Source organism: Neopelma chrysocephalum, unplaced genomic scaffold (assembly GCF_003984885.1).
Source record: "Neopelma chrysocephalum unplaced genomic scaffold, ASM398488v2 Primary Assembly neopelma1_166, whole genome shotgun sequence".
Classification (NCBI taxonomy): domain Eukaryota; kingdom Metazoa; phylum Chordata; class Aves; order Passeriformes; family Pipridae; genus Neopelma; species Neopelma chrysocephalum.
In genome coordinates, this window is record NW_020897828.1 from 1,465,272 (window position 1) to 1,479,760 (window position 14,489).

The following is a 14,489-nucleotide window of genomic DNA, read 5'->3' on the forward strand; positions in this document are numbered from 1 at the left end:
CCCCCCCCCTTTTTTTTTTCCTGGGGGAAAAGCCTGTTAATTTTATTTTCTGCTTTAAGCACGAGGAAAACACATTAATTTCATTACTCCCACCTAAAAGATCTTGGGTAAGCAAACTGTCACAAAGCAGAGTGAATAAAAAGAGTGAATCAATGCACAGATTTGATCTGTTAAGAGCATATGTATATACCTCATATCTGTGTGTGGATGTATCAAACGGTGAAATTCTGCCTTGATTGACTTTACCGAGGTCAGGATTTCACCCATAAGCTCATTAATATTGTCGATACTCCCAAATCTATTATAGAGCTTTTAACTAAAAGGCTTCCAGAGCAAAGAGAATCGAAGTCGTGGGAGTTTTGCCCCCTTAAGAGAGGATGGAAACCCGCGGGATGTCTGAGGGAGTTCTCCCTCCGCTCTCGAGTCAAGGACAATCCATTTTACTTTTAAAACGTCCTAATCACCGGTATCGATCAAGGCTCTCTAATGGGGGTGCTCTGGGATCCAGCCTGGCTCGGGATATCGCCTCTTCCCCGGCAATTCCAGCTGGATTAGGCTGCCTTTGTGATGCGTGTCAGCTCCATCTCGTCGCTCCCAGCCCTGCCCCGTGAGAAAAGGGCAGGATGACAGAGTAATCCCACACTTCCACTCCTCACCGAGCTGCCTGTTGGGTTTATTTGGACACGTTTCAAAGGGCTGAGAGCTTGTCCCGTGGAAAACAGGGCAGAGCAAAAGTCAAGAAGCACCAATGAGCCTTGGAAAGCAGAGTTAGGACTTGGCTGCTCGTGCAAAGAATTGCTGATGCCTTCGGGGCTTTGGAAATAGGGTGGGGTTAGGGGTGAGAGGGCTGATGAGGAGCATTTGGGGGTGTTCAGCTTGGAGAAGAGAAGGTTTTGGGGTGACCTAATTGTGGCCTTCCAGGGCCTGAAGGGAGAGACAAGAAAGATGCAGAGAGACTGTTTCCAAGGGCCTGGAGTGACAGGACAAGGGGGAATGGCTTCAAATTGAATGATAGTAGTTGACAATTTTACCCAAAACAGGGGAAACTAAGCCAAAATTCACCTCTACTCCAAACTTACATCTACTCAAAGACATTTCTCATCTTCTTCTTTTTTTTTTTTCCTATTAAAAGTGAATATTTTTGGCTTCTTTCCACCTGGCGAAGAAAAAGAGTCGTGAATAGACTTTTACAAGGGCCTGGAGTGACAGGACAAAGGGGAATGGCTTCAAACTGCCAGAGGCCAGGATTAGATGGGATATTGGGAAGAAATTCCTTCTCAGGAGGGTGGTGAGGCCTTGCCCAGAGAAGCTGTGGCTGCCCCTGGATCCCTGGAAGTGTCCAAGGCCAGGTTGGAGGGGGCTTGGAGCAACCTGGGCTGGTGGAAGGTGTCCCAGCCCATGGCATGAGGTGAGACTGGATGATTTTTAATGACCCTTCCAACCCAAACCATTCCATAATTCTATGATTTGTCTCATGGAAAACTCAGTGAAAATTGGATGGAAGTAAATGTCTTTAACAGCTGAATCCAGGGAAAACAACCTGTTTATTTGGCTGATGATAACGTGGCAGAAACAACCTCTAAACAAATTTGCTGATGAAGCTGGTAATGAACTAAATGATTTTACTAATGGGGAGCACAGGGTTAGGGTTTCTTCCATAATATTTAGCATTAATGTTAACAACTGTTAATAAATTAGGAGATGGAGGAAGAGAGGGATGGCAGCGAGCCAGGCAAAGGGAAATAGCCCTTAAACACCCAAGATCTCCAATCTGTGAAAGAAGGACATGGAGCTCACATTTCCCACAGCTTTGAGCTGAACAAACAAATCCCCCGTGGGTCCCAAAGGGAGCTCTGGGGCCTTGGCACCTCAGCATTAACCTAAACACAGGGGGAAGAAAAGGGCAGGGATGAGAAAAGTGAGGGAAAAGACCTCCAGGGGAGCTCCCTGGAACATGGTGTCCCATTTAGAGTTGGGTTATTTGTGCCTGGCCACATCAGGATCATGGAATCCCAGAATGGTTTGGGTTGGAAGGGACTTCAAGGATCATCCAGTGCCACCCCCTGCCATGGGCAGGGACACCTTCCACTAGACCAGGTTGCTCCAAGTCCTGTCCAGCCTGGCCTTGGACACTTCCAGGGATCCAGGGGCAGCCACAGCTTCTCTGGGAATTCTATCCCAAGCCCTCACCACCCTCACAGGGAAGAATTTCTTCCCAAAATTTAATCTAGCCCTGCACTCCTTCAACTTAAGGACATTTCCTCTCATCCTATCTCCACCTGCCCTTGGGAAAAGTCCCTCTCCAACCTTCTTGTATCCCCTTTAAGCTGCTGTAAAGTCTCCCTGGATTCTTAAATGCCCTTTCAAAATATCCTCTCTTCTCATGGTTCAAGACATCAAAGAGGGCCAAGTCAACAACCATAACAACTTAATAATGATAACTTTTTTACATCACTGGTGGCTTGCTCTCTCTCTTTATAAATAAAGATCTGCAAAACACAGAACACAATTCAAATTTCTTGATTATATGTCTTCAATTTACTCTCACCACACCCTTACATCTGGATTTGTCTGAAGGTTTTGAAATACTCTGTGCACCAAGGAACCTAAAACTTTGCCAGATTCATTCAGCCCATCTCTCTAACAGTTATAACTACTGATATAAAGGAAAGTCAAGGAATAAATGGCCTGATTTGATCTGACAGAGTACAAACAAATGAGGTCCTGTGATAAGAACTGAACAGTGATAATTAGAAAAGCTGAAAAGAAACCCCACTGAGTGGGTTGTCCCATCAGCAGCACAAAGCTCCAGGGCCCCTGGGAGGCAAAGGGTTCAGTATCTAAACTCAGATACAGATCAGAGAATGAATCATAAAATCATGGAATGGTTTGGGTTGGAAAGGACCTTAAAGCTCACCCAGTTCCAACCCCCTGCCATGGGCAGGGACACCTTCCACCAGCCCAGGTTGCTCCAAGCCCTGTCCAACCTGGCCTTGGACCCTTCCAGGGATCCAGGGGCAGCCACAGCTTCTCTGGGCAACCTGTGCCAGGGCCTCCCCACCCTCACAGTCAAGAATTTCTTCCCAATATCCCATCTAACCGTCCTCTAAATCAGCCTGAGATGCCAGAGCTCAGTGTCAACAGCAGGACACAAACACTGAGAGCCCCTGGAGCTGGTCACAAACTGCAGCCTGGGGTGGGAAACTCAGGGAGAATTATCCTCCAAAGCCACAGTTCACACCTGGGACCCATGGGCAGCTCAGGGGTGGCAGAGCAGCAAAACACATTTCTGAGTACAGGAATCCCAGAATCCCAGAATCACTGAGGTTGGAAAAGACCTCCAAGATCATCCAGTCCCCCCTGTGCCCCATCCCCACCTTGTCCCCCAGCCCAGAGCACTGAGTGCCACGGCCAGGCCTTCCTGGGACACCTCCAGGGCTGGGCACTCCAAACCTCCCTGGGCAGCCCCTGCCAAGGCCTCCCCACCCTTTCCAGGAGGAAATTCCTCCTCCTGTCCAAGCTGAGCCTCCCCTGGCACAGCTGGAGGCCGTTCCCTCTCCTCCTGTCCCTTGTTCCCTGGGAGCAGAGCCCGACCCCCCCCGGCTCCCCCCTCCTGTCAGGGGGTTGCAGAGCCAGAAGGTCCCCCCTGAGCCTCCTTTGCTCCAGGCTGAGCCCCCCCAGCTCCCTCAGCCCCTCCTGCTGCTCCAGCCCCTTCCCCAGCTTCACCAGAAACACTCCCTGTGTCCAGGACAGGATGAATCTGCATCCCAGTTTAATGCCATCTACAAATCCATCTTCCCAGTCCAAAGGAAAAGAATATCTCAGTGAAGGAGGATCTGAATTATCTGCTACACCTGATTTAAACTTCACTGTACTCCATGGGAGCCAACTCCAACTCAGGTTTCACCTGAATGCCCGTGGAAAAAGCCACCTACAGCTCCCTGTAGGTTAATCCCAGAATCCCAAAGGATGCAGCCAATAGCTCCTTTCCTATTTAAACCCAGTCTGAATTGGGTATTAACTACCCGCTGTGTTTGGCAGATCTCTTATTCCTAAAATAAATAACTGTATGAAAAAAGTCATAAACTCTATATTGGACTTTTTCATTAAAAAAAAATAAAAATCAAAAAATAGAAAAAAAAATCAAAGTACTGTCAGGATTTGAGCAGCCTCACTTATTGCAGCAAATCTGGCTTCCACAGCTGTTCCTGCTGTACTGTGTCCTCAAGCCAAGAGTAGCTGCAGTCCAACATTTCCTCCTTAGGTTATCCCTCACCCAGAGCAAAGCCAAGTGAGTTTTGGACAGGACTCGCCTGCTAGAAATTATGAATGTGCTCTTATTAGAGCAGGTTGCATGTTTTACATTAAACAGCCATTCAAATAACAATCCAACAAAATGTTTGTGGAGATGAGAGTTGCTTTGGCTAAAAGAACACATTTTTCTTCCAGTCTCCATCAAAACTCACCCGTATCTATCACTTTGAGGATCTGAGGACGTTAATGAAGATTTTGCTTAAACTTGGTTGAGCTCCTTCCCTGGTGCCAGATTCTGTTCTCCTGTTTCATGGTTGCACCAGTTCAGAAATTGCCTGGTTCTCACTGGGGACGAGCCTTTTACAGGTTCCACTGCAGCTCATAAAAGAAGGGGGGGGGGGGAAAAGGGAAAAAAAGAGAAAAAAAAAAGAGGAAAGTAGCATTTTCTCCTCCTGCCTGTGCTGAGCTGAGACCCACAGAGTGTCTCATAAAGTGGTTTGGTTTCATACCATCCCAGAATGGTTTGGGTTGGAGGGGACCTTAAGGATCATCCTGCCATGGGCAGGGACACCTTCCACCAGCCCAGGTTGCTCCAAGCCTTGTCCAACCTGGCCTTGGACACTTCCAGGGATCCAGGGGCAGCCACAGCTTCTCTGGGAATTCTATCCCAGACCCACACTGCTCTCCCAGGGAAGAATTCCTTCCCAATATCCCTCTGTCAGTTTGAAGCCATTCCCCCTTGTCCTGTCACTCCAGGCCCTTGTGAGAAGTCCCTCTCCAAGTCAAACTCCGAAAGAAAGATTTCCTCTAAAACCCAGAGGATTTCAGTGTTCCAGCAGAATTCCATGCCTTGTTCTGAATTAAAAACCAGGCCTGGCAAAGCTGGTTAAATGAAGTTAAAGATTAGCAATGTTGCCATCATGTGGCTGCTCTCAGCAAAGGCTCAGGGCATGATCCTGAATTTATTAATCACCAGAAAGCAGATTGCACCTGGATTCTGCTGTTAAAACGAAGAGACAGCAATTAAAGTTGTTGCCATTATAGAATATAATTAGCCCTTTGTTACAGTAGTTACACAGCAAGAATGTGTGTACAATAAATGAGGTTATAACACCCCTTCCACTGTGATTCTTATCCTCGTGGATTTATAGGTAGGATTTAAAACTGCACTGCAAAATTAATCTTGAGTTATCCAAGCAGAAACTATAAACTGAAAAGTAAAAATCACCTCTTACTGCACAAAGAAAGAAGGAATTAAAAAGGACAAGGAGACAGTTTAATGCCCTTCACACTTGAAATAGCTCTTAAGTAAATTTTAATGTTCCAACCCCTGAATTAATTTATCTTATGACTGCTATAATTGTGATTTTCAGTAATTTATGTTTTCTCTCTCTCCACTCCAATCCCTTCTCTGCAGTATCACACCAAGCTCTTCCATACTGACAAAGAACACCCAAGGAAAGGAATTCCCATAGCCCACATCAGACAAGTTGGATATTAGTTAGTTAGTAAGTTGAAAAAATAAAATGCTTCATATTAAATCTACCAAAAATGTCACCTGATAAGAAATCTCAGCTCCTGGCAGGAAATAATATAAACACCACTTAGATTTGCCAATTTTGTAGGAAAAGAATGTGTGAGTGTGCTGGAAAACACCCCTGGATCATTGCAAACTTCCAATGTCATCTGGGAGGTGAGGCCCTGGCACAGGTTTTCCAGAGAAGCTGTGGCTGCCCCTGGATCCCTGGAAGTGTCCAAGGCCAGGTTGGAGCAACCTGGGCTGGTGGAAGGTGTCCCTGCCCATGGCAGGGGGTTGGAATGAGATGATCTTTAAGGTCCCTTTCCAACCCAAACCATTCCGGGATTCCGTGATTCGTTCGGAAAACTGCTTCCCAACTCCTTGGAAAGGGAGAGTGAACAGAAACAATGGTGCATTCCCTGCCATCCCAGGTGTTGGCAAAGCATTCCCCTTTCCCTGGTGGAAGAACAATGTCTGGGCAGTTGTTTCACACAAACACACACTTTTCCCACTGCAGAGGATCCAAGGAATAGATTAGATCGCCACGAACCATAATCCCTGTTACTGCTCTGTCTGCCCTAAATTACACATTGTGTCTAGAAAAACATGGCAGCAGGAGACTCCTTTGTGCTGTTCCTGCAGATCCAAGCAAGGAATGCTGATTTTTGGCTCCTGACTCTGCCTCCTTGCAATCATCCATCCCCCAGCAGAGGTGCAGCGCTTTTATGGGGTCAGAATCCAGAATCCTGGAGCCCACAGCCAACACATTCCCCCTCTTCTCCTTGCAGAGTAAATCCATACCTTCTTTCCTGCCCCTGCTATTGATTTATAAGTACATCCAGCTGGTGCAACCCCACTGGTGCCAGGAAAAGGGAAAACAAAAACATCCACGGGCTCCTGCAGCTCAAACTACCACTTTAAACAAGTCCAATTAAGCAGGCCGAGATCCCACAGATATCCCACAGCCATTCCCATTCCAACCTGGCCCATTTCCATTTCCCTGAGCAAACAACACTTCAGAATTCCTTATTTCAACTTGGCTGAAATCAAAACAGAAATGCCTGCCCAGCTTATTTATTTACTTTTTCCTGGCTAAATGGGGGAAGTTTATACTGAGACAAAAACCTGACGTTATTTATCATCACAATTTATCATCATTTTGCTTGAGATTCACATCGTGGGGCGGGGGGAAGAATCCACAGAGGAATTTCAGGGAAATAATAGCCTTCAAAATTAAGCTTTTTTGGTTAAACTCGTAGCAAGGAAAGCATTTGAAATGAAAAATACAAAAGACACCCAGATAGGCAACAATGTGTGCATGTCTAGGTGGACTTGATGCATAGACTGAACAGATTTAAATAATTAGGTCACAGAATAATAATTGGAGCACGAAGAAATCCCAAACCTGAGGATTTTGGGGGAATTAAACACCAACCAGCCCTCGCAGAAAAGATGGCAACAAGTTAAAAGACACAAACAGGTTCTTCTCCTTTCAAGAGCACCAGGATCAGGTTTTCAGTCCCTGGAAGAGCCCCCAGTTTATGACCAGTTTCCAGACAGAGAGAAATCTGTGAACCTTTTTAATTATTCATGCCCCTAAGAGGCAAAACCCTCTCGGGTTGCAGGCCAAGAGGCCTCGGGGCCGTGGCTTTCTGGGATTTCCAGCTGAGGGAAGGAGCAGCAGGATTCTCAGCAATATCACTTGGCTGCAAGCGGCTTCCAGGCTCCAGGAAAACGCTGGGTTGGCAGGCAGGGAAAGGGAAAACTGAACTGCTCCCAGTTTGCACATTCCTGCTGGTGTTTGGGCACCTGCAGCCCTGGCACAGGGGGCAGGATGCCAGGGAGGCTCCACAGGTCACCCAGAGATTATCAAGAGTGCATGGAAGAGCTTCTTCTGGATGGAAGTGGGAGGTGGGAGAGCAGGAGGAGGAGGAAGATTCGAGCAGCCAGGTCGGGGCAGCCTCAGCACCCACAGAAATGGCATCAGAGTCCCAAAATCCCACAGCTGAGGAAGAACAGAGCTGCTGTGTGGGGCTCTGGGATAGTCAGGGAGAAGGATAATTGGCACCAAATACTTCAGGGTTTATTGTTGCCAAGTAAGGGCTGGGAGATCTCCCAGGCAGGTGTGTCTGGAACGAGCAGGAAAAAACACCTGGAAAATCACAGAATGGTTTGGGTTGAAGGAACCTGAAAGATCATCCAGTTCTAACCTGCTGCCATGGGCAGGGACACTTTCCACTAGACCAGGTTGCTCCAAGACACATCCAACCTGGCCTTGGACACTTCCAGGGATCCAGGGGCAGCCACAGCTTCTCTGGGAATTCTATCCCAAGCCCTCACCACCCTCCCAGGGAAGAATTCCTTCCCAATATCTCATCTAAACCTATCACTCAATTTGAATCCATTCCCCTTTGTCCTGTCACTCCAGGCCCTTGTAAAAGTCTATTCACAACTCTTTTTTTCTTCACCAGGTGGAAAGAAGCCAAAAATAACCACTTTTTAACAGAATTTTTTAAAAAGAAATAAAGAAGAAATGTCTTCTAGTACATGTAAGTTTGGAGGAGAGATTCCTGCTTCGTTTGCCTTGTTTTGGGTAACACTGTCACCTGCTGGCAGGAGAGTGCAAAACTGAAGTTTTGTGGCAAGAAAAGAGCCTTCCCATCCCAGAAGGAAAAAATAAACCCACCCTGGAAAACTAGGTGCTCCTGGGTAAGAAGGATCACCACTGGTGATCAAAAATCCCAATGGTACCAAACTTCCTCCTTTCAACCAGGACTCTCAGCTTCCCATCCACTTCTTTTCCCCAAATTCCAGTTTCTCCTCCTTCTCAACTCTCTCTCTGCATCCCAGCTCAAATTAATCCATCCCTGTGACTTTTCCTCTCCCAGCCACCTCCATTTCCACCTACACATTCCTCCTTTTTAACAAATAAGGAATAACTCCCTGATAGGAGTGGGAAGCCGGGGGGGGGGTCGGGCTCTGCTCCCAGGGAATGAGGAGCAGGACAAGAGGGAACAGCCTCAAGCTGTGCCAGGGGAGGCTCAGGTTGGACAGGAGGAGGAATTTCTTGCTGGAAAGGGTGGTCAGGAGGAATTTCTCCCTGGAAGGGGCTGCTCAGGGAGGTGGTGGAGTCCCCATCCCTGGAAACGTTCAAAAAAACGTGTGGATGTGGCACTGGAGGTTTAATGCTGAACCTTAACCTGGGTTGACTGTTGGACTTGATGATCTTAAAAAAGGTCTTTTCCAACCACAATGGTTCTGATTCCACACTGAAATTTGGAACCCATGAGCAGAGAACTCCACTCTGCCTCCTCTTCATGATCCTGACACTGCCAGAGCAGAAAACACACAGACAACACAGTTACTTCAAAAAGCTGTTCTTCTTGATAACAAGTTTTTATTTTATGCTATTTATTTGATAACAGTCGTATGCACATTCCCTGTGTTTATATAAAATACAGAGCCTGTTTTGAATCCACAGACAACTATCAAACAAATTCTGACCAAAAGGCAGTGGTTAAATAATTACAAGATATATAAATATATGTATCTGGAGAGCAGAAAAATTTACCATCAATAGCACCATGTCTGGCTGTCTAAAAACTAACCATTATTACACAGCAGCAGGAGCAAGATGAGTCATGAATCCTTACCCATCTTAAAAGCTGCAAAATCTACCTGAAACCCATCTAAAAAGTTGCAAAATCTATTGGAAACCCATCTAAAAAGTTGCAAAATCTATTGGAAACTCGTCTAAAAAGCTGCAAAGTCTATTTGAAACCCCCAGTGCAGTTACCTGTAAATCCATGTGAAACGAGGCCTTATCAGTTCAGTGGCTCATGGAAATATTTGGATTTTTTTGTTTTTGTTGAAGAGCAAAAGATCCTCATGATTTTAATTAGCAGTAACTCAATCAAGGAAAAGAGCTGTCATTGACTGAGAGTTTAAACTGTTACACTGGAGATTGATCTTCCCCATTTCTCCCCTTACCTTTTCAAGGACCTGCTCAACTGAAATGATGCCCAAAAATTCCAAGAGATTCTTGGAAAGGTTGGGGTTGAACGTGGCATTTCAGGTTTAGCATTTTGCATCTCCCAGCAGAAAAAAAGGCTCTCAAGGCATGGATTAACTTTCCTCAGTTGATTATAAAACACAATTCCTAAGAAACCAAGCCCTGTTTTCTCCAGAAGGAAGCTGGAAAAAATAGGAACTATTTATTTGGGAAGAATAGATGTTATATAAATATAACAGACTGCAGAATTGGGACATAAAGTTGCTGAAAACTAAGCCACCATGAATTTCCTATGACTCTTTGCTTATTATTGTTGAAATTTCTTTGCAGACAACATAATTCCTTTATCTGAAACACTGACACAGGTATTTGTTAATATTTCCTCTGTGTGAAACTTATATGAGTCACTTTATAAAACTATTTCTGCTTTTCTAAATATTAGTCCTCTCTCTTAGAAGATGACAGAAAACAAGCACTAATTAATTACACAACCAAATCCAGGGAAGAATTAAAAGTCAAAGAGGTTTAATATGAATACATACATACATTGGGGTGTATTTTATTGGCTAAGGGAGTTAAGGTTTGAAAAAGGGAAAGGGGGTATTTCTAATGTCTGCACTCAAATCCTGCTGCCTCAGGAAAAACTCCTGCCTGCATTTTAAACACAGAAACTAAACAATTAAGAACTTTTTTTCTGCTGTTTAATTCTAAAGCAGGTCTCCAGAGGGTTTCTTCCTTTTGCCTTCTTCTTTCTTGCAGTTCAAACTCTCCATTTCTGCTTAAGTCATCTCAGCCCTGATCTGGGTTGCACCCCGACCATCAGCTTCCATCCCACAGGGACTGAGGGGAATTATTTGACACTCTGCTCAACAAATAAGATGCTGGAATGACACAATTTCCTCTTTTTTTTTTTTTTTAGGTCTTAAACCACATCAGATCCTACTAATACATTCTATTCTTCATGTGCCACACAGGTTACTGGAAGACATAATGCTCTGTAAACACGAATTTAGGGACTCTGATGGAGACCTGCAGGTAACTGGATGGCTTTTTAAACACCCAGATTTCCCTGATTTCCTTAAGCATTTCTTGAAGTCACTTCCCAACTATTTCTTCTTCTGCAAAAACTACATTCCTGAAACCTGTGTCTTCTACTTGGCAGTTCCCTCACAGTGCCACAGCAAACATGCACAGGGAAATTTAATTGGGAATTGAGGATTTAACATCTGCAAAAAGAAATGTGGCTGCACTGACTTCAGACTGTGAAGAGTCTGCTAAAAGCTTATTTTTTGAATAAGCTCAGCCCTTATTTGTTTGAATCAGAGGTGGTTTGGTCTTCAGGTGCAGAAAGAGGCATTTCCTCAGTCCTGGGACGTTTTGGTGCTGGGGGATTTTGAAGACTGTCATCGGATGGCAACAGCCTCTCTGAAACAAGAAGACAGGGGAATCATTTCAGGTGAGAAAATTCAGATTAATGAAGTAAACTGGTTTGCTGAATTCACAAACAATTCAGCACTCACTAAAAAAAAAACAACAACCCTGGTTTGAGAGAGTCCAGCACCTGAAACAATGATATGCTGGAAGGATAAAGGTCTTTAAAACCCACATGTAGGACCTGGAGAACATCAAATCCAGGTGAATTTATTCTTGATTTCACTATTATAAAGCCTGTAGTGACACACAGCAGCTGCCCAAGAGCTACCACCACAGTGAGAACACATTTTATATTGTCAAAAGCACCTTTCAAACACATCGAGACAATGAAGAAGTTTTAGAATTTGCAACCAGGTTTGGTTTTTTTTTTAATAACATAAATCCATAACGGAAAAAACTGATTGGCAAAAGACTTGGCTGGATGTTGAGAGCCACAAAAGCTTACCATGGTCCTGCTCTGAGGAAGGAGGCCCAGGAGCTGGGTCTGTATCTGCAGGGGTGGGTGTGTCTGGCTTCAATGAAATCAAGTTTATTCTCCTTTAAAAGAGCAGAAACAGTTCAATTCCTTTATGGACATAATTCCCACAAATATTTTATTTAAAGGTTTAATTCATATTGAATCAGTTAATTGTAAAGGTAGTTCAGATATATTTTACTGCATATTTGTAATTCTCTTCATATGTTGAATGGAGCATGATCCCATTTCAACCCCCTGCCATGGGCAGGGACACCTTCCACCAGCCCAGGTTGCTCCAAGCCCCGTCCAACCTGGCCTTGGACACTTCCAGGGATCCAGGGGCAGCCACAGCTTCTCTGGGCAACCTGTACCAGGGCCTCCCCACCCTCACAGGGAACAATTTCTTTCTAATATCTAATATTTAAATAATTAATGTTTAGATATTAATATCTGAAGGGTCTTGCCAGCTGAAGGCTTCAGGTACCATTTTTGTACAAACAGTGGGACCTGAAGGCAGAATCACAGGATATTCCAAGTTGGAAAGGATGTACAAGGATCATCCAAGTCCAACTCCTGGCCCAAGACAGACCCCTGTTGCTGCCATATGGCCACAGGGCACAGCCATCAGGTGAGCTCTGCCACTGCCTCACATTTCAGGCACAAATCCAAAAGCTGCACATTGAGGGTTCAGGAGACATCCTGACCTCCTCCAGAACTAGAACAAAAAAAGTTCCATGTCAAGACAGCTCCCACCAAGACCCAGGTGAAGTGAGTTTTGTCCCTGCTATGCAGCCCATGGAAGAGAGAGAGACCTTTGATTGGAGTTGAAGAGCTGAGGGGGGGAGAGGAGACCCCCTTGTGTGTCATGGAAGGAGATTCAGCTACAACAGTCCAGCTACAGCTGCTGCATGGAAGAAGAGAGGCTGCTGCCCTGAGAGTGGAAAGGATCTTTCCTTTTCCCTTCTGGACTTTTATTGGAGGGAGAAGAGATTTGATCCAATGTAAATACTGATTTATCATAGGAGAGATAGTTAAGATTGTGTATATGATGTACTGCAATATTTATTTGTACAGTGATTGTAATATAATTCCCTTCCCCCCATATTGAGTCTTGTGTAGTGTCTGGAAAACCCCTCTCACACTGGGGTGAGATGTGGGAGGGGGGCTTGGACTCGAGAATTGTATTTTAGGGGTCTCAAACCAGGACACCAGGGCTGGGAATTCCTGTCTAAATCCCAACCTTTGAACGTGGCATGAGCCCAGCTCGTCTCGGCCTCGGCGTTTACGACTGGAAAGGGCCACATAAATCTCACCTCGGGGCCTTGAAACAGGCCTGTAAAGTGTTGAGGGCGATCCTGCGGGGCTGCTTTGCCCCAGAGCTCGGGGTGGCTGCCTGGCTGCTCTTCCTCTCCTCTGAGGAAGAGGCTGGAACGTTTTTGATGCCAAGAGGTGTGGAAGGCGAGTCCCTGCCGGCGGTGCCGGGTGTTCTGGGCTGGAGGTTGGCAGGGCTGGGATCGCTGCTCCGGCTGGGAGGAGTCCCCTCGGCCAGCCTGGAGCCTGGGGAGGTGGTTTTCTGGGACTGGCTCTTCTTCACCTTCTTCTCTGTTGCACCAGGAGTCCTGACGCTGATCTGGGGCTTCTCCTTCAGTGGAATTCCCAGCTCATCCTTCTCAAAGGTGACGAAGGAACAGTATCCGTCCGTGGAGGAAATGGCCAGGAAGGATCCGTCGCTGGACCTATTTGGGATTTGTTGTTTTTCCATTAAAATTCAAGGCCATAATTTTTTTTCCAACCCTCACACCCTCATGTTATCCCTGTCTTTTCACCCTCCCTTCCCCAAGTCCATGTGTACATTTAAGCCCTGAGCAGCAGAGTGGGATATCCCGACTGGGTTCAGTTTTCTAATTTCCCACATTAAATTAAAAGTGGGGAGTCAGACCAATGACTTTGTCCCATATATGGAGAACCACGAAGCAGGATTGTGCAGATAAAGCAGATTTTGACCAGAATACAGAAACCTGAACTCAGGTGACTTCCAAAACCTCCAAACAATTTAATTATTCCCAGTCACGCTGCCTGAACAATGAGGACTTTACCATGTTCATTTTCACAGGGAACTTGCACCTTTTTCCCCAATTAATTAAGAACCATAATTCTCCAGTTAACAGGGCAAAAAAGGGGTGCTTGCTGTTCAGACACTGATGACAGTGACCACACATTTGTCACAAATGAAATACAAACCCAAAAGATGCCGCACGGAACTTGGACACGTAAAAAGGGAATTTTCCCTATCACAACAAGCACCAGGAATAGAACAATTACTCACCAGGAAATGTCACTCAGGGTGTGATAATGGATGTTGGAGACATAACCAAAGGGGAAGGACTGCTCAGTGTCATAAAAAAGCACAGAATCTTCTGAGGCCACAGCAAACACCAACCGATAGGGCAGGTTAAACAGAGCAGGGCATGATTTTGTACTGATCTCATCTAGAGAGCAAAGAAATGAACAAATGAACACACTGAGAATTCTCCCTTGCATTTATTGCAAGGTAGTGACTGCAGATATAATAAAGATGACATTATAGATAAGCACTGAGAAGACAGAACTTGTATAAAACGTGTAATTTAATGTTAAGTACAACATTTCTGTTGCCTGAAGTTTCTCCCCTATTGTCTTAACTGAAGAGAAGTTGGCAGAAGCTTTTTCCCCTCTGGATTGCTATTATTTTGTATAGTTTGTCCTATATTTTCCAGCTGAAATTTGTCAGCATATTTATATGAACTTCAGCATTACAGTCTCAAATTTTTCAG

At 45.3% G+C, this 14,489-nt stretch overlaps 1 protein-coding gene across 2 annotated transcripts in view; it reads right to left on the reverse strand.

Annotated features, from left to right (window-relative positions):
* Positions 1 to 10,293: 10,293 nt before the first annotated feature.
* The window catches only part of CHAF1B (chromatin assembly factor 1 subunit B), a 13,683-nt gene continuing 9,487 nt past the window's right edge, over positions 10,294 to 14,489 (reverse strand). For both annotated transcript variants that reach the window (XM_027701756.1, XM_027701755.1), the window contains exons 11-14: positions 14,003 to 14,165; positions 12,990 to 13,412; positions 11,665 to 11,756; positions 10,294 to 11,210 (exon numbers count right to left, since the gene is read on the reverse strand). In XM_027701756.1, the coding sequence (XP_027557557.1) occupies positions 11,092 to 11,210; positions 11,665 to 11,756; positions 12,990 to 13,412; positions 14,003 to 14,165 (797 nt within the window). In that variant the 3' untranslated portion in view covers positions 10,294 to 11,091. The remainder of the gene's footprint in view (positions 11,211 to 11,664; positions 11,757 to 12,989; positions 13,413 to 14,002; positions 14,166 to 14,489) is intronic.